We start from the raw sequence: 25,008 nt of genomic DNA, 5'->3' as shown, positions 1-25,008 counted from the left end.
TTTGGTTACCTGCATTAATTTTGTGGCATTAATTTACCAGCTCTTAATACCTAATTGTGTTGACACTGTTAGCAAGTACTCTATACAGCTATTGTAACACAAGACCTACAAATAAAAAATATACATAATGTGACTCTGTGCTCTAAACTGGTATTAAAAGGAGGAAAGCTTGAGAAGAAAATGCTTGTAATCATACACTAAAAATACCATAAGAGAACATAGTTTGATTAGAAATGATCTGGAGTAAAAATTATAGACATTGAAGTCTTTTAATGACTTCAATACTCAAAAATTTAATACAAAAATATTTGAACTTCTATGATACCTAAAGACATATGGTATGTGTGAATCTTCAGTTTTAAAGAAAAACAGAAAGTATGTTAGTGATGACAGCACCAAACTGGGAATTATGAAAGTCTGACTTTAAAGTGAAGTGAAATTGTCCTAGGGATTGGAGGAACTAAGACTGAACCTGACGCTTTTTGAAGGCTGTTGGGCCAGATCCAATTTTTTTTTCCCTAGCTTGACTAGCTTCCTTTCTTGGCCAAAACCAGAAGCCCAAATTTGGCATTGGCTTCAGGAGTAGCAAATTTAAGTTTTAGCAGATTAGAACAGTAAAGTAATATAATGTATTCAATATGATTAAAATAAAATTAAAATGTCAGTTATGACTGGAAAAAGAGGAATAAATAAAACAAAAATATAGTGTTTCCTTTTGGTCTGTATGGAGAGGTTCTCATCTATATGAAAATTAGAATAGGTACTTGAAAATACAATCACTCCTAGAATCTAAAAGATTTGGTATTTAATAATGTTAGGTAATCATAATGAAACTAGATGAGATAGCAGCTAATTACAGGTCAAAAAACATATTTATCACCATTTTGACACTAAACTGTTCCTTAATTTATATTAATGCAAGCTATAGTGAAAGTGAAAGTCGTGCCGTCATGTCCAGCTATTTGCAACCCCATGGACTGTACAGTCCACGGAATTCAGGCCAGAATACTGGAGTGGGTAGCTGTTCCCTTAGAAAGGAATTTAAAAAAAATATTTTTTTCCCAGAGTTTTGGCTAATATAATAGTCAGTTTTAAAATTTTTTCTTAAATATATTGTTTCTAAACTTGTATACATTACAGGATAACCCAAGAACCTGCATTCCTTATTGTCTTCATTTTGTTTGATTTTTGCTAGCTTTGTTTTGACAAAGAAATTATGTCCACTTCTCTTTAGGCATATATTTTTTGGGTGAACTTGGGCAAGTTACTTATCAAACTCCCAAAACCAGTTTCTTCTGTAAAATATTGATAGTCATAATATATTTTTAAGAGCTTCTGGGAAGACTGAATCAGAGAATTTAAGTAGAACTCTTAGCACAGTACCTAGCAAGAAATGCAATAAGTATTACTAATTGCAAATAAGACAAAAGAAAACAAACGCAGCCCCACACTTATACTTTAAAAGTAACTGTTGCAAAAGATTACAAGTTTTGAGCACCCACTATGTATTTATAATGTGTGCTTCAAGCATTTCACAAGTTGAATCTCACGTAATCCTCAACAACTAGAAACTGTTAGTATTTAACTTTACAAATGAAAAATAATGCTACACAGGGAAATTAAATAATGTCCCCAGGCACACAGTCAATAAAAGGAAGAAGCGTGATTCAAACTGTGTTTGACTAACTTTAGAATCTACACCTGTGAAAGTGAAAGGGTGAATGTGTTAATCATTCAGTCATGTTCAACACTTTGTGACCCCAAGGACTGTAGCCCACCCGGCTCCTCTGTCTATGGGGTTTTCGAGGCAAGACTACTGGAGTGGGCTGCCATGCCCTCCTCCAGGGGATCCTCCCAGTCTGGGGATCGAACCTGGGTCTCCTGTATTTTCTGCATTAGCAGGTGGGTTGTTTACCATCTGAGCCACCATCAAGCTATGCCTCTTTTTACATCAGAGTGACATCAGGCTCCAAATTGAACATTTGAAACAAACAACAAGAAAAGGAAACTTGGTGGGAAATATTTAAGGCAATAATTAAGAAAGAGTTTCAAATTTTAAGGCAAGATCAGATATTGAAAACTAAGTAGAAATTATAGGTGATATAGAATAAACCAAGACAGGTACTGGACATGATATTAATATAAATAAAAATAAGCAAATAAGTCAGGCAAATCAATGTTGAATCTATAAAATGCTCAGGCTCTTAGTTTCATATCATAGGAAAAACTAACTGGTATCTGACACATAGTTATCCTCAGAACAGGTGTGGTTAAAAACTCTTCAACCTTTAGGTCTGAGTTAAGGGTCTAAATCTGGCAGCTAGACAAAAATTGCCAACGACTCATGAACAAAGCAAAATATAAGGGCACTTCATAAAACATGGTCTGTTAATAGGGTATAATTATTTACCTTATGTCATTTACTATAACTTGACATTTCATGTTAAATATTCCCTAAGTTTAAGCATATTTTAAATCCTGGACCAATGGGATATAACTACCATCCACTTTGTCTTGCTAGTGACTTCCAGATAAAGGCAACAAAAATAATCAAAGCATTTTAGTAAAATTTATAAGATGAATCATGAAAACCCCACATAGGTATTATTGAAAAGTAGATACATATTTTTACCTTTTGTTTTTTTACAAAATCAGATGTTTTATAAAATATTTTATATTAAAGAAAAAAATTCAAATAATACTATCATCTAATTCCGACAAAGCCAATGAAATTATTACAGGGCCAGCATGCAACTATTCCACTATTTAGAAACTGTTCCACATAGAATCATTCAATCTAAATCTACAGTAAAATTTAATTCTGATTGCCCTCACTTTTGGGGGGTAAGATACCCAATTAATTTTATTTGAATTTTTTAAGGGATAGCAGTTTTTCTCATGTTTTAAAATTAGATTGTTGTGATACTTATTAGATTAAAATTATATTTCTGTTGGGTAACTATAAATATATTGACATTTATCAAATCATATTCACAAAGGGTGCATCTTACACTCTGTGAACTGTATCTAAGAACACCTGGTTAAAAATGCGCCCTCCAGTGGGAAGCGGTGGTTAGTCAGGTAGCTAACTTGGAAGCTGGCTTCTAACCAGCCAGAAAATACAGGATGTGAGACTAGGAGGTGGGTGAGGCCAGAGCAGCAGTTAAAAATAACATGGTGTTCAACCTGGCCAGAAATGATTAAATCATCTTTGCCTCACTCTTTTCCCATTAAAAAAAAAGGCAGAAATAAACATTAGGGAAAATTACTTTTTGCTACTTACATTTTTGCCAAGCCCGTTCTTTAAAAAAAAAAAAAAAAAGCCTTAAAGTAACTATTAGTCACTAGAATATAAGCTGCATACACAAAGACCATTCAGTGAAATTAATAACATGCTCCCAAATGCATCTGAGGTTTATAAAGAAGCAAGTAAACTAACTAAACACATTTCATACTGAGGAAAGAAAACAAAAATGCACGTCATATCAGAAAGCATATGTGGCAATGTTCCATTTTATTTCTATCACTACTATAGTACAAAAATCAATAAATACAGTGTATACATATATGCCATTCTTGATAGTAACATGTCTTCACCTTTCATATGTCACAGAACAGGTTGAGATAGATTCCTTCTTTGTGATTCTGAAGTACATGTTAATTTAAAGGGCAAAAATGCCTTAATTATCTTTCTTCCAAGGCATATCCTTCCTAAAGTAAGATGCTACTACTTAACAGGTAAGATCTATGGAAATGTTATTTATTTTAGCAGAATTTCTACTCTCCCTTTCAAAAACAGTGAAGTTGAGACTGTTACAAAGAAATGAACCCTGATTAAAACCGGTCTTGTTTCATATCGGAAGTATATTTTAGTTCTATTAAAACACTACTCCATAAACATTTTTGAAATAATATTGATTTTTAAACATTCAATGGTTATCCCCTTTTTAATGTTTTGCTATAGGAATCTCAATTATTTAAAAAAAATTGGATGTTAAAACAAATTTCCTTATATCATCATCTACTGATCCAACAATTTCCATGATTTGCTACACTTGCTTTATCTATCTTTCTAGGTATATTTTTATTACTATATGCTTAAAGGAAATTCTAGACCCCACACCTTCTACCTCGACTTAGTAAAGTATCTCTGAATAAATATAAAATTAGTAGCTTGATATCACATTTTTCTTTAGTTGAGACAACACCGAATAGAAACATAAATTAAAGTGTATCTATTTTCACTCAAGCTATGATGATGCATAATTTTTAGGATTTATTTAAAACATACAGAAGACTGGGCTTCCCAGGTGGTGCTAGTGGTAAAACATACAGAAGACAAAGTATTAAGATTTTTGAATAGTTTACTTCCATGCAATATATTTTGACTCTATTTTTTCCTATTAGAAATTACAATCCAAAACTATAGGTGAAAATTATTACAATTTTAATATTAAAGAAAAGCAACAGAAAACTTGTTTTAAGTCATATTTAGCTGTTCTATTATATTTAAATATTCCTGCCTAATAAGTCCATAATTGTTCTGAATGTAGTAACAGGGAATACAATCTGCCACTCCACTTATATATGCAGATTCTTTATCCAAGAAGTGAGTTGGACAAGATTCAAATATAGTAAAATATTTAAAATTCCAGAGTTTAATTCATAATATTTAAATGTAATTTGCATATATTAGCAGTAAATGTATTAGAATATCATTTCAACATGTATTCACTTCAATTGATACAAGGTAACATATTCTGTCAGTGTAAAATTTAAATAAAGTTAGTAGCACTGATGATATAGCATTATAATTTTCACACATAAATACAAAGAATTTAAATTTATATATGCAACAATACAAATACTAAACTACCATGCTAATGAATCAAGATACCAAATTAGTATTTTAGCTCCAAGAGCCATATTTTGAGTTTTACTTAGTTATGTTTTATACATACTTTTTAATATATGTACTTTAGAACTAATGAATATTTTTAAAATTTTTCTTTAAAGACAATTTTCCATCTTTTAATTTTTCTCTATGTCTGTGATTAAATCATACCTTCAAAGGAACCATCTCTTTGGGGATCTGCTTTCTCTGGTCGTTTTGTAACAGAAACTTTATTTTCATTGTTTTTGAATAATGCCAGGCGTACAGTGGGATCTAGACAAAAAGAAATTAAGACAAAAGTTCAGCTCTGGTTCTTTCCTTCTCTCAAATTGCTAAACATTTTCTACATTAATATTAAAAATAATAGCCATTCTATAAAATTCTGTGAAATTGATGATTTATTAAAAATATCTCTATAATATAGTAAAGTAACCAACATCTATATACTCTTGGTTATCGGATTAAGAAATAGCTAGTACTTACTACACAGGGCAGAAATACTAATAATGAGAAAAAATTGCATTTAAATTTTCCAGTTATGCCATCAACTTTTTATTTATGGAGTTGTTTTACTGTTTATTATTTTAACTCCTTTGTTAAATTCCTGATATTTTTGTTTGAATACATTTTTTCAGAAATATACATAGATAAAAGCTATTGTCATAGGAAAAACCATATACCCTACTTTTTTCCTTCTCTGAACTATAAGAAGGTAAGATATAGGAGATGGAAGCAAGACAAATGAGATAAGAAACATAAAATATAATTTTCATTGGTTTTACAGATAAATGAATAATTTCTGGTTTGTGTCGATCTATGATATTTTACATAATGAAGATGTATAAATTCTAAGTATTTTTTATAGCCAAGAGAATTCTGAATCTATTAATTTTACAAAATAAATAATTGTAAGAGTAGGGTCCTATAACTTTTTATTGATAATAAATGGTTCTAAGGAATGTGAAATCGGGGATTTAGTGTGGTTTAATTAAGACAAAAGGTTTATGCTTGTTGAGGAACTGTAATAAAGAGTAGAAAGTTTTGCATTTAAAGTAGGTTAATATACTTTAAAAAAGATAGGTTGTATCTGACTGATATAATATTGTATGTCAGTGATACCTCAATAAAAAAATAAATGAAGTAGGCTAACATAAAACCACAATTCAGCACAGTCTACATTTTATTGATACCTTTATATCATCTTGCAAAAAGAGACTATAAGAATCTTCTATTAATATCTAGTATAATAGAAGTGAATATGCTAAATGAAAAAATGAGATTTAAAATATAAAACCCAAATTACTTATTTTAATTAAATGTTAAGATAGCATGTTTTTTCAAATGTGAATTAGAAAAGCAGAAGAGTATTTGCAGTTATTCTCAAGCATGAGTATGCTGAAGATTTCCATTAGTCTTCCAGTTATAATTTACCCTTACTAAGCATGATAGACATGTTTCAGAGAGGTTTTGTTTTTCAGATTAGGGAAAATAATAGTCAACATTTGGACACATCTCATAATTGTAAGCAACCAAGGTATCGTAAGAGTTGGGTGTTTCTATATGAATTCAAATACTGGTATGTTAAAAAGAGCATTAGTGGACGTCCCTGGAGGCTCAGTGGTAAAGAATCCACCTACCGATGCAGGAGACGTGGGTCCGATCCCTAATCCGGGAAGATCCCACATGCCACAGAGCGACTAAGTCCATGTGCCACAACTACCGAGCCTGTGCCCCAGAGCCCGCGAGCTACAACCACGGAAGCCTGCGCGCTTAGAGCCCTTGCTCCCAACAAGACAGACCACTGCAATGAGAAGCCCCCTCGCCTCAACTAGGACACCCGACAGCCAAAAACAGGTAAAATTTTAATAAAAGAGCATTAGTCACTCAGGGAAGGCAGATTTCTGTGGGTTTACATATTCTATGATACCTTATTACAACCTTCCATTTTTCTACACATTCTCCTAACTTTCTTGCCTTTTTATTTGATCTGTTTGTATTTCCTGACAAGAAATATTACAATTGTACAAAACGGGGTTAGATCCAAGCTCCAATTTTTACCAGTCGTATGATTCTGGACAAATTGGTCTCAACCTCTGCTTCCTTTTTGTCCAATAATATTAACTTTGAAATATTACTGTGCGAATTAATGAGATATTGTATGCAAAGCATCAAGACACAAGTGTAGGTAGGTACTTAATAAAGGGCAGCTACTAAACAGATAATTACAACATAAAAAACAATAACACTTCTTGGAAAAGATCTTAAATCATTACTAGAATAAGGCAGGATGTACAGGAACAGACTGTTTGATCCATAATTGACTTCATTCAATTCAATATAGCACATGAAATAAAAGCAATGGATCTTCTCTAAGTTCTTTTGTACTCCTTTGGGCAAATAATAAGCTCTCCATGACTTGATTTCTTAATATGTAAATCATGGACAATGATAGTACTTGATTCACATGACTATCATGATTAAATAATTCAACACATAAAATCTTTAGAAGGGTTGTCTAGATGTATATTCTCCAGGCAAGAATAATGGAGTGGGTAGCCATTCCCTTCTCCAGAGGATCTTCCCAATCCAGGGATCAAACTTTGGTCTTCTGCACTGCAGGCAGATTCTCTACTGTCTGAGCAAGCAGGGAAGCCCTAATTTACTCAATAAGATCATTTTATTCATCAAGAGCACATAAATAATACTACATTTTTAATATTTTTATTTTAAAGCATTCTGATTACATCACCTTAAATGGGTTTAAAATAATTCAAGTTGCAAAGGAATAGTGATAAGAAACCAAAAATGTAGTAATTCTAAATGGGAAAAAATCACCTGATTCTGTGTAAATCCATGGCTGATTCATATCAATGTATGACAAAACCCACTGAAATGTTGTGAAGTAATTAGCCTCCAACTAATAAAAAAATTAAAAAAAAAAAAAAATCGTCCCTGGAAAGACCACCATGAATGATGCTATTGCTACCTTCAAAAAATACACAATGGAGTAAGAAAGCCAGTAGATAAGGATATTGTAAAGAGCATTCCAAAGTCATTTAAATCTACACCTCAGCAATCATCAATGGCAGGTCTGTGTTGCTTTTTTTAAAATTTTTGTATCTCTCAGGATGACTTGCCCAGTATTTGAGAAATAGGTTTTAAATACATCTTTATCATTTATTTAGAGAAACCCATAAGTAAACTGCAGTTCATGGGGTCATAAAGAGTCAGATACAACTTAGCAATTGAAAAACAACAATTAGTAAGCTGAGTTTCCATTATGTATGTGGTTCTGTACTTGACACTTTATATCCATTACCTCACTTAAGTAACACTTCTCTTTAGGCATTATAATATCCTTAACATTGTTTCAATCTCTTTACAGATTTTATGAAATAAAATAATTTTATTTCAATCTGTAAAGATCCTGAGCAATCTCTTTACAGTTTCTTTAATCCTAAACTTAGCTCACTTACTAATGACATATATGAAAATCTGAAAATCTGGTTATTATCCCCATTTTCTGTATGTGCCATTTAGAGTACTATAAAATAAGTTTTATCTTACTAATGACATATATGAAAATCTGAAAATCTGGTTATTATCCCCATTTTCTGTATATGCCATTTAGAGTACTATAAAATAAGTTTTATGTTAAGGTTGAATGACTAGCTATAGTTCATTATTTAATAATGAGTATTATTTACTAATTTAAACTTGCTTTCTCACAGTAAAGAGTCTGCCTGCAGTGCAGGAGACCTGGGTTTGATCCTTGGGTTGGGAAGATCCCCTGGAGAAGGAAATGGCAACTCACTCCAGTATCCTTGCCTGGAAAATTCCATAGACAAAGGAGCCTGGCAGGCTCCAGTCAATGGGGTCACAAAGAGTCGTACATGACTGAGTGACATCACTTTCTTTTCTTTCTTTCTCAAATACAGGCTTCCCTGGTGGTTCAGATGGTAAAGAATCTGCATGCAATGCAGGAGACCTGGGTTCAACTCCTGGGTCAGGAATATCCCCTGGAGAAGGGAATGGTTGCCCACTCTAGTATTCTTGCCTGGAGAATTCCATGGACAGAGGAGCCTAGGGAGCTACGGTCTATGGGTTTGCAAAGTTGTACACAACTGAGTGACTAAGACTTTCACTTTTTCTCAAACATAAACATATACTTAAATGACTATAAACTACACACACAGTCACACACACACAGAGTTATATGTCTTTAGTGATGTTTATCTAACTTACTGCTGATCTGCTTAACAGCTATTTATTGAACAACTACTACAGTTTTTAAATGACTATAAAATACACTAAAATACTCTAAATGACTATAAAATAGGGCTTCCTGAAGCGACTTAGCAGCAGCAGCATAGCTCGACTGGTAAAGAATCTGCCTGCAATACTGGAGACCCGGATTCGATTCCTGGGTTGGGAAGATCCCCTGGAGAAGGAAATGGCAACCCACTCCAGTATTCTTACCTGGAGAATCCCATGCACAGAGGAGCCTGCATGCTACAGTCCATGGGGTCGCAATAGTCAGGCATGACTTAGCGACTAAACCGCCACTACGGTATTAGGTTCAGGGAATTTGGTGGGGAGCAAGTGGGGACTGAGTCCTCCATGATTTTAGTATTCAAATAAGTTTTGTTATTGGTTTATTTAGAGCACAATGAAGTAACATTTAATCAGAATTCTTTTAAGTTCCTTGTGGGAATCACTGAGGTGAACAAAATAAACCAGCAATACACTTCACTTTGTCAGTTTTGTCTAAGCTGTTTCCTTTTGATCCTTCCTCCTTAACATGTCTTAATTGTCTCATCATTTTGCAACCTGATCTCTTTCCTATAGCTCATGAACGGCTTAATTCATACTAAAAAGTTAACTTTTATTATTTTCTATATGGCTTAACTCTTGGCTATAACTAAATGTTACCAACAGTCTCAAGCTCTTTTCTTCATTCACATGGAATCAGCAAATATCTATTGAATACTTCCTATGTACTTGACACTGTGCTAGGTGTTATCAACAGCTGCAAGATGATTCTTGTCCCTAGTAATGTGTGTGTGTGCACACGTGTGTGTGCTCAGCTGTGTCTGACTCTTTGCCACCCCACAGACTGTAGCCCGCAAGGCTCCTCTGTCCTTAGTATTTCCCAGGCAAGAATATTGGAGTGGGTAGCCATCTCCAAGAGGATCTTCTTGACCCAGGGATCGAACCCAGGTCTTCTGCATTGCAGGCAGATTCTTCACCACTGAGCCATCTGGAAAGCCCAATATCCCTAACAGGAGTTCTATCTTTATAATGAAATTAACCTTCTTTTCTTCATCCTGGTTTATCTTTCTTCTAACTCTGAAATTTGATATGCATAAATATGATAAATGTTGGAATGAAAATGTTATGTTTTCATCCTTATATTCTTAGCCCTTAAACTTATTATTCGTTCTCCATTAAAATCCCTACACGCAGACCCCTCCTTTTTGAAGAGAGGTCCACATCAAAACCACTCACTCACTCTCTTTCTCCATCTGGCTCATCTTAGTTCTGCTACCAATTATGACATCTTTAGGATACTGACCCTTAGATTTTTCAATAAACCAGCAACTCTCACTTTACACATGTTCTTCACTGCAGTACTAACCTCCAAACTTCACTGGGTATCTGCTAAATTCCTACCCAGATCACCAAATTCTGAAATCACGTTTGTCCATGATGCGACGGTAAAAACAAAAAGACAAGAAAACCAAAAGCCCAGCAAACACAAGATCAGCCATCACCGGCTCACAGCTGGGTCCATCATGAGGGAAAGGGCAGTGACTTACTACAGATAACAATTAGAAGCCAATACCAAACTGAGTAAATCATGGTAACTCCTCACAATTTTCGATTCCATCCTGTGGCTTTCAATTAATTCCTCCTCACCCTCCTTCTCCCCATCCTCTCTCTTCTGTTTAAAGCAGATGACCTTATCTGTCCTAATGGAAGTCACCAATACTGACAGTCCTCTGAAGGCTTCCCACACAGTTTGCTTTCTCAGCCCCTTGGTTCCTCATTCAGTAACCTGAGTGATATTCCTCTCCTATCTGCAACTTTCTTCAAATAACTAACCCCCTACCTTTTGCCCTATTGTCACTCTCATCTTAATCAAATATTATTGACATATCCCTTGGTTAAATAAATATATATACAAGATACAAACAGGAAATATTATTAAGAGCAACAGCAACAACTGAGCAACTTGCTGTAAGGTTTTTCACAGTATGAAATTTGGATTCATGCTTCCATATTTTGTCTATTTATGCCCTACCGCCTTGAGGATTACTGCTTTGTTAGACTGCAGAGATTCCATTTAATTTTCTCCTCTGAGTGTCCCACTTGACACTCTCCCTACACCCAGGAGACCAGGGTTCAATCCCTGGGTCGGGAATATCCCCTGGAGAAGGCAATGGCTTCCCACTCCAGTATTGCTGCCTGGAGAATTCCATGAACAGAGGAGGCCGGAAAAAACAGATATGATTATAAATTAATGTTAATAAGCGTCAGATGAAAACTAAACAAATACTTGGAAAAAACAAAACAAGAGAAAAAAAAACAGGGTTTCTCTGGTGGCTCAGACAGTAAAGAATCTGTCTGCAATGCCAGAGACCTGGGTTCAATCCCTGGGTCGGGAATATCCCTTGAAGGAGGAAACGGCAACCCACTCCAGTACACTTGCAGGGAGAATTCCATGGACAGAGGAGCCTGACTGGCTACAGTCCACGGGATCACAAGGAGTCAGACAGGACTGAGTGACTAAACCCACAGAACTGGTTAGTCTCCCGCAGTTTCATGAACAATGTTGCCCTCTGGTGGCCTGAAATTTTCAGGTTGGCAAGTTGGACGTGTAAGAGATACACATATATAACTGTATATTTGAAAATCACTAGTAAATTTTAAAGTATTTAACAGAATTAAAATGTTTAATATATAATTTAAATTTATTAAGTAGTAAAAGTTTAAAATTATGGCCATTAGAGTCAAATTGAAAGTGAAAATGAAAGAAAGTGAAAGTCACTCAGTCATGTCCAACTCTCTACTGTACAGTACATGGAGTTCTCCAGGCCAAAAAACTGGAGTGGGCAACCTTTCCCTTCTCCAGGGGATCTTCCCAACCCAGGGATCGAACCTAGGTCTCCCACATTGCAGGCTTTACCAGCTGAGCCACAAGCAAAGCCCAAGAATATTGGAGTGGGTAGCCTATCCTTTCTCCAGCGGATCTTGCTGACCCAAGAATCGAACTGGGGTCTCTTGCATTGCAGGTGGATTCTTTACCAAGTGAGCTATGAGGGAAGCCCAAATTAGTTAATAGCATATCACAAGTCATTAATTAATTGCATATATTAATTGATCACATTAACACTAGAAAAAATTTTATTCTATAAGAAGAAAGACTGAGTTACAGAGTCTTAATATTTGCTCACATATGCAAAAAGACATAAATGCTACATCATCTAGTTACTAAAGATTAAAATATAATTGTACAGGATCCCACTGATTTTCTTTTTCATCTTTAATCTTACCTTGACTATATCTATTCTGGGTATATGTGGAGAAGGGGGAGTAGAGAAAAAGAGTAAGGATTTAAAGGTCATTTTGTTTTACACTTCAGAATGCAAATTTTAAAAAACTGGTTTCATTTCATCAATCTGATAGTATTTTATAAAATACTATTTTGAGAAACAAAACAAAATCTTAATATAAAGACACAAAACCTCACACAGTAATAAGAATGTGATTTGGCTTACGATCATGTAACTAGAGTAAATATCTCTATAAAAATTATATGATTGCCATTTTGGATCTTTACCTAAGAGGTCATGTTTAATGACCACTGTCAAAATGCTAAATTTAAGATATCCTCGTTAACTTGAATATCTGGTTATCCTTTTTCTTTTGTTACCCTATCATGCCCCCTTGTGACAGATAAAAAGAAGTTTAACTTTTGCCTCCTAATATTATGTCTAATCTTTGGCTACTGAAGCAGTGATTTTTATTTTTATGTTGAGCATATATTCCTTATTAAGATTTTTCTAAAAATATTACCTACTATGCTGATTTATTTAAAAATGTACTCAACCTAAAAAAATAAAACTCAGTTACTAGAAATAGCAAGAAAAACCTACATATTTCCAGAGACAGAGTCTAACAAGATAAAATTTTCCTTAGCTTCACCCTCACAGACTATTGCAAATACTCTAAATAATTTAAAAAATTAGATCTTGAACATAAATAATAATTATGTGTTGAACATTGGCTGAATCAGTTTGTAAGCCACTTTTGGTATTTGAACATGCTCCAGGAGTTTCAGTAACTTTTATTAATCTCAAAACATTTATTTAAATGTTGCTTTTGATACTGTTGAAAATGAGTAGAAATATCCATCAAAGCAATATAACATTATCAAACTACCCTGAACTACTGCACTGAATTCTACTTCCCTAGAACTGAAGGAGAGTCTCACTGTTTTTAAGGGCTTGGGGTTATATTTCCCTGGGTAAATACCACATAGTATTCAGTTCACAGAGCCCGGATGGACTCGGTAGGAATTTACAATATGAGTACAGGACGCACTAAACAATCTGACAACAAAGCAAATATTGACATTTTCTCTAAAAATGCCTGAAATTTTAATACTTTAAATGTAAAAAATTTTGAGTACACACACAAAAAAATCACACTTATCTTAAAAAGATAAAAGATAAAATTAAGATATCACCATACAAGGCCAAAAAAGGAAAGTTGGACATTTATGAATATAAAAATGAATCATGAGTAATTTATTAATGGCTAGTAACTGCTGTGTCAACAAATATCAGTTATTCCTCAGAAATCAACAGTATTTTGGTTATTTTTTTCTAAAAATTATATATATATGTATATATATATGCATATATTTCTTAGAATTCTAGAATTGAATTGATCAAAGAATAGAAAATTAATAAAGGTAAAAATTAATCTGAGTGTTTCTTAGTATACCGGTATAAGCTAGAACTATAGGATAAATATAGACTCCTTGCTTGTCTCAGGAATAATGGTACTTTTATGGAGACATTTCACTGACATTAAGATTTTTATAAAGGAAATTGATGAATGAGAGAAAGCAGATAAAAAAGAATGTCATGTTACTTATACTGAGCCTATGATTCCATGAGTAAACACAGTTATTTGAAATATACAAATAACTTAAATTGTCTTAATTGTAGCTATAAATTCGTTAACCACCTATTTCTTGCTCTGATATCTATAAATTACTCCACATATTAAGTAATTTTAATAAAATAACTAGAGGTGTCCAAATAAAGACAAATGACTTGAACAGCCTGGCAACTGGGACAGAAGAAAGATGCCTTTGAACATTTTGCAAGTTCAGCATAACCACAAAAGATATACACTGTGCTCCTTTCCCAAAGTGTCAAAGCTGATATTCATGGAACTGATAAATGTACGGAAATCATTTATAGAATAATCAAGCAATTTAAAAACACACAAAGGAATAAGCATGTGAAGCAGATGCTCTTTAGAATCACCATTTGCTGAGACGAACCAGCTTAGAAAGCAATTACAGCATAATTCTCACTGCACAATAGATAGAATAATCAATAGCAAAGTAGATAAGAAACAGGGACAAATAAATATAGCATTTAAGAGTATAATAAATCATTAAATGCAATGTCATAAATTTCTCTACATTTTTCTTATTCTTTTTATGGAATATTACCTTAGACAGTCTCATATCTGTGCATTTTATTTCTATGCTTATTAAATACAATTTGCTAAAAATAGTTTAAAGATTATATTTTCAATGTCAGATACACAGTTATGGAGCATTGATTACCCACCTAATTTTTTCCTTAATTTCTTTGATTTCATTTTCTGTGCTCTCTTCAGCATCTGCTGAGCAGTAGAAATATCCTTAAAACCCCTATTAAAAGATCAAATTTAATAAAGGCAAAAATCCTCAGACTATATTTATATTATGCATATAAACATACATATCTGAATTATATCATACCAAAACAAATTTGAATTCCCATTTAAGAATCTAAATTTAACAGAGGTATAGTTTCTTAACAACTAATAAAGATATTCTTGAAATCTTGAAAAATACTTGTTTTGGATATTTAAAAGTATCTAAATCTCTTAATATGTTAGTGTTAAATGAACTACATACCATTCTTCTGAAATTTTTTCTTCTTTTTCAGACTTTAGCAGACTCTTTCTGCTGGTCTTTGCTTCAGGTGGTCTGGATAAAGTTCTATTTTCTGATCTAGCAACAGGACAAAAACCACACTTGACTGAATCAGCACAAGCATATCAACACTTGTTAAAACTACAAGCTGTTTATGTTGTCTCACACTTGGAAATAAAATATATTTAAGTTACAGAAAAAACTTTATCTTGAAAAGTAATAAAAGTCAGCCATTAATTTAAAATGTTTACATTTCAATTACTTGAAGCATATTTCAATCCTATTGTCGAAAGAAACAACATTGGAATTTTTATTCTAACTCTTATTTCTACCTATACAGCAGTATTTAAAAGTCCACTTGTATACAACAGTTAATAATATTATTTCACTGACACTTTGTATGTGCTTTAATGAATGTACATCACACATTTTTCTTACACTGAAAACTCTAAAATCATTAAATTTTTAATACAAATGCTCTACCATGTTCTAAACAAGCAAATTCATACATATTTCCATAATCTTACTATTTTTGTAAGGAGTATAATATTCTTGCCATTCATTAAAGGTTGATCCTCTAAAAGAGCAATTTAGCTTACCTGCTATTAAATTGTGTGTGTTCTGATGAAAGCAAATTTTCTTTCTCATTACATAGCCATGCTTGAGCTGGATGACTTGGTAAATTAAGTGAAGTATCATCATGTTTTAAGATTCCAGAGAACTCATCAGAAAAAAAAGTACATACATATAAAATAAATTGAAAAAAATCTAACATTTATATTGTATTACTTTACATGCATATTACTGAGTAGTTTAAGAAAAACTTATATAAAAATTAAAAATTGTAATAAAATTAAATTTATAGACATACAAATGTCCTTTCCTGCAGTGGTGAGGGGTATGCTTTTTGTATAGTTTGCATATACAAAATGATTAATTGAAAAGATCATAAAAAATTTCAGAAAACAAAAACTTCAAAGATTACCAAATAAATAACAGATATTGCAGTCCATTGACCTCTGACTGAGAATCTTCAGCTGTTGCCCTTTTAATGCATATTTTTGTATTTTTAAAGTGCTGTCAACTAGTGATTTTATGCAGCTGAAGCATATCATATATATATTTTTTTTGCTACTGTGAAATAAAGTGTTGAAAGAAATCCAAAATAAAGAAAAAAAATTAGGAGCAAATGAAAGAAAAGCTACATGAAAAATTACATCTGGGGATGAGGAGGAAGTCAGAGGCTTCTAAAAGTAATTGTGTTTTTCAAGTCAATAAATTGTATTATTAATCACTGCAGCATAGCATAACCTTAAGAAATGAGCAAAGATCGAGCACTAAGAGATTTCCATGACATGTTACCTTTGGCCAGTGCAGCTGGTTTGGAAGAAGCAGTGTTTGTGAAGGGAAGCGGGCGGAATCTAAAGCAAGCCATTCCTTCTCTAAGGCAGCCTGAACAAATAATAACATTAATGTACATAATTTAGTTTGCATAACTTTTATAAAGATTCTTTTAAACTGTCTTACACACTACTAATGTTAAGAAAGTCTATCAGCATTTCTACTTAGAGGAAAATTTGCTACTTGCTCTTGTGAAATGTTATGCATCTGTTTAATGCAAACATTCTAAAAAAATGGGATAAAACTTTTCATCCTCAAGTAGAATAAAGTAAAACCTTGAGTACTCACATGTTCTAAAAAATGAGAAGTACAGATTGTTCAGTGTATTTAACTGTTTGAGAACTAGGACTGTGAGCCAATTCTAGATGTAACTGAAGGACATAACTGTTTTACTTTTTATTATGCAAATTATAATATTTTCCATCAAACCTCACTATTTAAAATTTATATTATTTTAACATATTAGTATCACTTTTTTTCTGCAAGTACTATCTGTAAGTTAGCTTTTACTTAATTTTAGCTCAAAATCTCACAAATTTTCTGAATATATGGAAAAAAAGAATTTTGTGGCAATATATGGAACATGGTTCCTGATAATATGTTCTCTAATTCAAAGGTCTGAATGATAAAAACATAAAATTTGAAATGATTTTAAGTCACTTCATTCTTCATCTTATAAGATCTTTATTCCATTTAGGTAATTTCCAAACTTTTTATCTTTCTACAGTGGAACTAGTTACACTAGTATTGTATAATGTAGGATATCATTATCTAAAATTTTATTTTATTTTGCTTGGCTTATCTAATATGGTTTAAATAATATCCTTTGGTTCTATAATTTTTAAAAAATCTTTAAGGAAAAGGGATGGTCAGAATACCAATGAACTTGATTTTTAAAAGTTTCTAAAATGATCAAACATATTTATGTTTTAAAAACTGGAATGACTATAAGCTAAGACTTAAATTCAATTTTCCATTCATAGAGCTTCAGTGGTTCCTGACTGTCTCTTGAAAGACCACTGGAAAGGCAAGACTAAGACGGCCGGACCACAGACCAGCAGGGCAATGGCAGACCATTGCTTACAGCATTCAGTCTCAGGAAATCTAATCAAATTTATGTTATCTGAATATCGATGTAAAAAGAACACAGTTGTGCACCAGTACATTGTTCATTTCTACCTGGGAAGAGATTATTAACACGTATGTTACAGTTATATACCTGTTATACCTGGTTTAAGAATATACATCTGACTTAAGAAGGGCTACTAAATGCAAAATTGCAAGCAGTATGTGTGGCTGAGATTTTTTAATTATCTCTTTTGTATGACAATTCAAGGAAAATTTAGCTCTATCCCAGGGAAGATCAAGGTCCAAGACATATCAGTTCTCATTAAATTAATATTCTTATTCTGTAAAACTGCTAAAATGAAGAGACGTGGAGACAATACTACAAAAGGCAAAATGCCAGAGGATTCTGGGAACATGGTGGAGTAGGGAGCACTGGGAACCTGTCTCCCAACCTACACAACTGAACTGGCAGAGTCTGTCTAGTGTAACCGTTTTAGAAGTCTAGAGTCTACTGAAGGCTTGTAACGCCCTGGGAAAGATGGTTAACTTTGGTCAATGTCAACTCTTGGCACAGTAACAGCCACCTATCTTCCATTCCCGAGCCCCGAGGCAGGCAGCGGTCCCTGTGTTTCAGGAGTAAGTTGCACATAGCTTGCAGTGGTCAGGGTAGACAATGAGGATGTTGTCTTCCAAATATTGGAGATCTGTGATTGACCTTTGTTTGTTGCTTCTGATCACAGAGGTACAAAGAGGTGAGTGGCCATATCATATAGATGATACCATACCACATAGAGTTTCTTCCTTGGAAAAGCTACATAAAGTCTGGGGAAATTTTTAGTTCTTTAAATTGATATCTAAAAGTGCAGAAAACTTTGAAAATAGTTTTTCTTATTTTTTTAATATAGGGTGACAGACTTTTTAAAGATTCTAGAATAATTCTTTAACTTTAATCTTTTAAAAATTTCTAGAGACATAAATAGAAGGTACAATATAAAATGCTAAAGATACTTGGCAATTATATAATCTCAACCAAAAATGTTACCAAGACTACTGATTTATATCAGTTCAGGCTTATTAATATCAAATATGTGTGGCAGTATCTAGTATGTTGAGGAAAAAAACTCAAAACATCAGGAGGAATTGGTAATAATTATAAATATGCTATTTAAAAATATATATTAATATGTCTTTCTTACTGCTGGGCATATACAAATTTCAGTTATTGCTTAAGAAAACCTTCTGCTCAGATATTCCTTAATTTACAACTGAGAATTTGGAAAGCTTTCTGTTTATTAGAAGACTAAATCAAAATTTATTTACATATTAAAAATAAAATTGTTCGTGTCTCCTGGTTTATGGGAACTTTAATAGAATTTGTATTTTGCTGTTGTGTGAAAATCGTATAATCTGAATTATGTTGAATCACTTCATAGTGCTTTTCAGGTCTAATATATCCTTCTACTTTTCTGCCTATTCGTTCTATTAATTTTTTAGAGTTTGATATTAAAACTCCAACTAAAGATCTAAATTTTTCTACTTAAAAAAATAAGTATAATATGGTAGATCAGACAGTAAAGAATCTGTCTGCAGTGCAGGAGACCCAGGTTCGATCCCCTGTTTGGGAAGATCCCCTGGAAGAAGGGAATGGTTGCCCACTCCAGTATTTTCGCCTGGAGAATCCCACGGACAGAGGAGCCTGGCGGGCCACAGTCCATGGCATCATAAAGAGTCGGACACGACTGACCCACTAAGCAAAGCCAGCACGGATGCACACAACTTGGAAGACTCTCAAGGGAATTAAGAGGAGTGAAAAAAACAACCTGCAAATGATACAAATTGCATGACTCACTTATATAACATTCTTGACAGGACAACATTATAGAAATGGAGGACAGATGAATGGTTGCCAATGGCAAGAGACTGGACTAGGGAGGTGGCTGAGGTTACAGGGGCAACAGGATGGATTCTTATAATGATGGAACTATTTTGTATCCTGATTGTGGTGTTGGATACATGAGTCTACATGTGATAAAATCACAATAAAACTGGATAGAATTAAACACATGTGAGGACAAATAAAACCAGGGAAATAGGAAAACATAAAGTTGAATTCAGATAAATTTGCAATTATGCATTCACAACATTTGAATTGGACTTTGAATGTTGAATTCACAACATACATTGGACTTTTTATCAGAGAAGAAATTTTTACCCTATAATCCAACTTTGAAAGACTAGGAAATAGGCTATCAGAAGAGCTGGGAGTAACCTTCATGCTTATTTGCATGAAAGTGAAACTGAAACTCACTCAGTTGTGTCCCACTCTTTGCAACCCCATGGACTATAGAGTCCATGGAATTCTCCAGGCCAGAATACTGGCATGGGTAGCCTTTCCCTTCTCTAGGGGATCGTCCCAACCCAGGGATCAAACCCAGGTCTCCCATATTGCAGGCAGATTTTTTTTTTTTTTAATTTATTTTTTATTATTATTATTATTTTTTTTTTTGTCATACATTGACATGAATCAGATTCTTTACCAGCTGAGCCACAAGGGAAGCCCAAGAAGACTGAAGTAGGTAGCCTATCCCTTCTGCAGTGGATCTTCCCAACCCAGGAATTGCACTGGGGTCGCCTGCATTGCTTATTTGCATATGTATATCTAAAATTTTTCACACCAACTAGTAAAATCTTTCCATTTAACTTATGAAGCTAGAATCACACTTGTTCTAAGCCACAGGTTACTTAAGAGTGGAACAAGTCCTACAGATTCTAAAGCCATGTGTTGGTCTTTTTTTCTTTCTATAACCCCTGACTCTGAGCCCCAACAGTTTGCACCTCTTCTACCCAAGTTGCCTCATGCCATTGTCAAAATAATCCTTTCTAACACTTCTTGATAACTTTTGTTGTGCCTCAGAATCCTTAAAATCCTTGGAAACTTGGCCCATTATGAAGTTCAAAACACACTTTCTAAACCCTCCCTTCCATTATCAATGTTGATACCTTTTCAGTTATCTATTAGCTAACTTCAGCCATATAGCTGTGGCCCTTGAAATTCATCTGTGTAATTTTTCAGTTTTATGAACCATTGGAGCCTGACAGTTATGTGCCTTTTATCCCAAAAGCTAACTCAACAATGAACTCGTAGACTGACTTCACTGCTCTCACTTTCTTCTGTCCACACGCCTAGATAAGGCAATTTGATCAGCTTTGTGACTGTCCTCGGAAAGGGATCACACCCTTGCAGCTCCTTCCTACATAATACTTATGCAAAAATACATGGAGGATGACACAGACCTATTTTGACAGCTCAGGATTTTCTCCTGATCATTCCTAGGTATGGAATATATTTCTTTCCCTAACAGGAAGTTCCAGGCCAGCTTGACTGACACATCCTCAGGGTGAAACCTGACAAAAAGAGGCTTAGGGTATACAAACTTAATTCTGGTTAAGTTTTATAAAAATGCACTTGTTCTTCTGAACCCTTCCAGACAAAAGGTCTAGGTGTGACTAGAGAATCATTTTAATCACCACATTAAAAATGTGTAGTTATAACTACTGAAATGGGACACACAGTCCAGTTAGAATTACTTCTTAAACTAGGTGATCTACTCATATCTTTGAAAAGAAAACCTCAGATTCTGAAAAGTATAGGAAGGGAAGGACATTAATGATCTTCTGTCATTCAGAACTGCTCTTGAAACCTTCCACCATAAGAAAAATGCCCCTGTGGGACCCTCCCAAGCTTGTGCAAACACCTTAAATTTAACTTACAGCTGGGTCTGCCATCCCCTTCCAGGAGTCTATGACTACACTGTGACAGTCATTTTCCTTAAGTCTATCACGACATTGGGTGATGGCCCCAGATCCTGCACCAGTCCCCACTTCCACCCCCTCATAAAACATCTCTGGATTTTCAGTCTTCCTATGGGGTGGATATATGCCACCTGGAGGGTGTCCTGGTCATATATAACTTTCAAATGTTTAAGAAAACACCACTATGGCCTTGAAAGCATTCAAGTCAGTCTCAATTCACTGGCCAAGGTTGTTTTAGATGGCAGGATTGTCTTAGAATTCTTCTTTGAGGGTCAAGAAAGAGTCTGTGTAATAGCTAAGACTTCCAGCTGTACCCGGAAAAGCTGATCCAATGGGAAGTTCAATACAGAAGCTTAAAGAGGAAATGCCTGGTTTAGTTCAATTCAGTCACTCAGTTGTATCCAACTCTTTGTAACCCCATGGACTGCAGCACGACAGGCCTCCCTGTCCATCACCAACTCCTGGGGCTTGCTCAAACTCATGTCCATCAAGTCAGTGATGCCATCTAGCCATCTCATCCTCTGTTGTCCCCTTCTCCTCTTGCCCTCAATCTTTCCCAGCATCAGAGTCTTTCCCAGTGACACAGCTCTTTGCATCAGGGGGCCAAGGTATTGGAGTTTGGGCTTCAGCATCAGTCCTTCCAATGAAATTCAGGACTGATTTCCTTTAGGATTGACTGGTTGGATCTCCTTGCAGTCCAAGAGACTCTCAAGAGTCTTCTCCAACACCACAGTTCAAAAGCATCAATTCTTCAGTGCTCAGCTTTCTTAATGGTCCAAATCTCACATCCATACATGACTACTGGAAAAACCATAGCTTTGACTATACAGGCCTTTGTTGGTAAAGTAATGTCTCTGTATTTAAAATACAGTCTAGGTTGGTCATAGCTGTAGTGGTTTTGGAGCCCCCAAAATAAAATCTGTCACTGTTTCCATTGTTTCCCCATCTATTTGCCATGAAGTGATGGGACCAGATGCCATGATCCTCATTTTTCAAATGTTGAGTTTTAAGCCAGCTTTTTCACTCTCCTCTTTCAACTTCATCAAGAGGTTTTTTAGTTCTTCTTCATTTTCTGCCATAAAGGTAGTGTCATCTGCATTTCTGAGGTTACTGATATTTCTCCTGGCAATCTTGATTCCAGCTTGTGATTCATCCAGTCCAGCATTTCTCATGATGTACTCTGCACATAAGTTAAATAAGCAGGGTGACAATATACAGTGTTGACGTAATCCTTTCCCGTACTGGTTCGGTTGTTCAATGCCCAGTTCTAACTGTTGCTTCTTGACCTGCATACAGATTTCTCAGGAGGCAGGTCAGGTGGTCTGGTATTTCTATCGCTTTAAGAATTTTCTGCACTTTGCTGTGATCTACACAGTCAGAGGCTTTAGCATAGTCAACAAAGCAGATGTTTTTGCTGGAACTCTCTTGCTTTTTAGATGATCCAATGGATGGGGGCAATTGGTCTCTGGTTCCTGTGCCTTTTCTAAATCGAGCTTGAAGATCTGAAAGTTCACAGTTCATGTACTGTTGAAGCCTGGCTTGGAGAATTTTGAGCATTACTTTGCTAGCATGTCAGCTGAGTACAATTGTGCAGTAGTTTGAGCATTCTTTGGGATTGCCTTTCTTTGGGATTGGAATGAAAACTGACCTTTTCCAGTCCTGTGGCCACTAGTGAGTTTTCCAAATCTGCTGGCATATTGGGTGCAGCACTTTCACAGCATCGTGTTTTAGGATTTGAAATAGCTCAAGTGGAATTCCATCACCTCCATTAGCTTTGTTCATAGTGATGCTTCCTAAGACCCACTTGACTTTTCCTTCCAGGATGTCTGGCTCTAGTTGAGTGATCACACCATCAGGATTATCTGGGTCGTGAAGATCTTTTTTGTATAGTTCTTCTGTGTATTCTTTCCACCTCTTCTTAATATTTTCTGCTTCTGTTAGGGCCATACCATTTCTGTCCTTTATTATGTCCATCTTTGCATGAAAAGTTCCCTTGGTATCTCTAATTGTCTTGAAGAGATCTCTAGTCTTTCCCATTCTATTATTTTCCTCTATTTATTTGCATTGATCACTGAGGAAGGCTTTCTTATCTCTCCTTGCTATTCTTTGGAACTCTGCATTCAAATGGGTATGTCTTTCCTTTTCTCCTTTGCTTTCCACTTCTCTTCTTTTCACAGCTATTTGTAAGGCCACCTCAGACAGCCATTTTGCCTATTTGCATTTTTTTTCCATGGGGATGGTCTTGATCCCTGTCTCCTGTACAATGTCACGAACCTCCATCCATAGTTCATCAGGCACTCTGTCTATCAGATCTAGTCCCTTAAATCTATTTGTCACTTCCACTGTATAGTCATAAGGGATTTGATTTAGGTCATACCTGATGGTCTAGTGGTTTTCCCCACTTTCTTCAATTTAAGTCTGAATTTGGCAATAAGGAGTTCATGGTCTGAGCCACAGTCAGCTTCCGGTCTTGCTTTTGCTGATTGTATAGAGCTTCTCCATCTTTGGCTGCAAAGAATATAATCAGTCTGATTTCAGTGTTGACCATCTGGTGATGTCCATGTGTAGAGTCTTCTCTTGTGTTGTTGGAAGAAGGTGTTTGCTATGACCAGTGTGTTCTCTTGGCAAAACTCTATTTGCCTCTACCCTGTTGCATTCTGTACTCCAAGGCCAAATTTGCCTGTTCCTCCAGGTGTTTCTTGACTTCCTACTTTTGCACTGTGGTCCCCTATAATGAAAAGGACATCTTTTGTGGGTGTTAGTTCTAGAAGGTCTTGTAGGTCTTCATTTAACCATTCAACTTCAGCTTCTTCAGCATTACTGGTTGGGACATAGGCTTGGATTACTGTGATATTGAATGGTTTGCCTTGGAAATGAACAGAGATCATTCTGTTGTTTTTGAAATTGCATCAGAGTATTGCATTTTGGACTCTTTTGTTGACTATGATGGCTACTCTATTTCTTCTAAGGGATTCTTTCCCACAGTAGTAGATATAAAGGTCATCTGAGTTAAATTCACCCATTCCAGTCCATTTTAGTTTACTGATTCCTAAAATGTTGATGGTCACTCTTGCCATCTCCTGTTTGACCACTTCCATTTTGCCTTGATTCATGGACCTAACATTCCAGGTTCCTATGCAATATTGCTCTTTATAGCACTGGACTTTACTTTCATCAAGAGTCATATCTACAACTAGGTAACCTTTAATGAAGCTTGGTAATCTTCATTAAATGTATCATGAGGATAGCCTAATGAATTTTGTCCTAGCCCCTGTCAGATTATTCACAGTGGCCACTGGAGTGGCTATGTGTGAGAAAATCTTCCATATACATACTAGGGGTACATATTGTTGAGAGACAGCTTTCTTTACATCTCTAACACTTCTGTGTGACTTATGACATCTTTTGTTCTGGACTATCTTTCCAATAATGTTAATATATTATAGCTAACAGACTTGGAAAATATAGTTTCTGGGTGTTTTCTTGAGGTGCAAAAGGCAAAATTTGCGTTCTGGTATAAGAAAATAATGACTTCCTCTGGAGCATAAATCGAGCAATTTTTTAGCAGTCCTTTTAAAACGTAGGGTTTCCTACGCCTTCCAATTCC

The 25,008-nt window shown here is 34.8% G+C and overlaps 1 protein-coding gene across 1 annotated transcript in view; it reads right to left on the bottom strand.

Moving 5' to 3' along the window:
* LRRIQ1 (leucine rich repeats and IQ motif containing 1) overlaps positions 1-25,008 on the bottom strand; it is a 189,091-nt gene that overhangs the window by 59,220 nt on the left and 104,863 nt on the right. The window contains exons 18-22 of the mRNA XM_061125407.1: positions 16,482-16,571; positions 15,719-15,840; positions 15,102-15,197; positions 14,770-14,852; positions 5,066-5,167 (exon numbers count right to left, since the gene is read on the bottom strand). Of these exons, the coding sequence (XP_060981390.1) occupies positions 5,066-5,167; positions 14,770-14,852; positions 15,102-15,197; positions 15,719-15,840; positions 16,482-16,571 (493 nt within the window). The remainder of the gene's footprint in view (positions 1-5,065; positions 5,168-14,769; positions 14,853-15,101; positions 15,198-15,718; positions 15,841-16,481; positions 16,572-25,008) is intronic.

The sequence above is a fragment of the Dama dama genome, chromosome 3 (assembly GCF_033118175.1).
Source record: "Dama dama isolate Ldn47 chromosome 3, ASM3311817v1, whole genome shotgun sequence".
In the NCBI taxonomy this organism is placed as follows: domain Eukaryota; kingdom Metazoa; phylum Chordata; class Mammalia; order Artiodactyla; family Cervidae; genus Dama; species Dama dama.
This window is presented reverse-complemented; position numbering and strand designations above follow the sequence as displayed.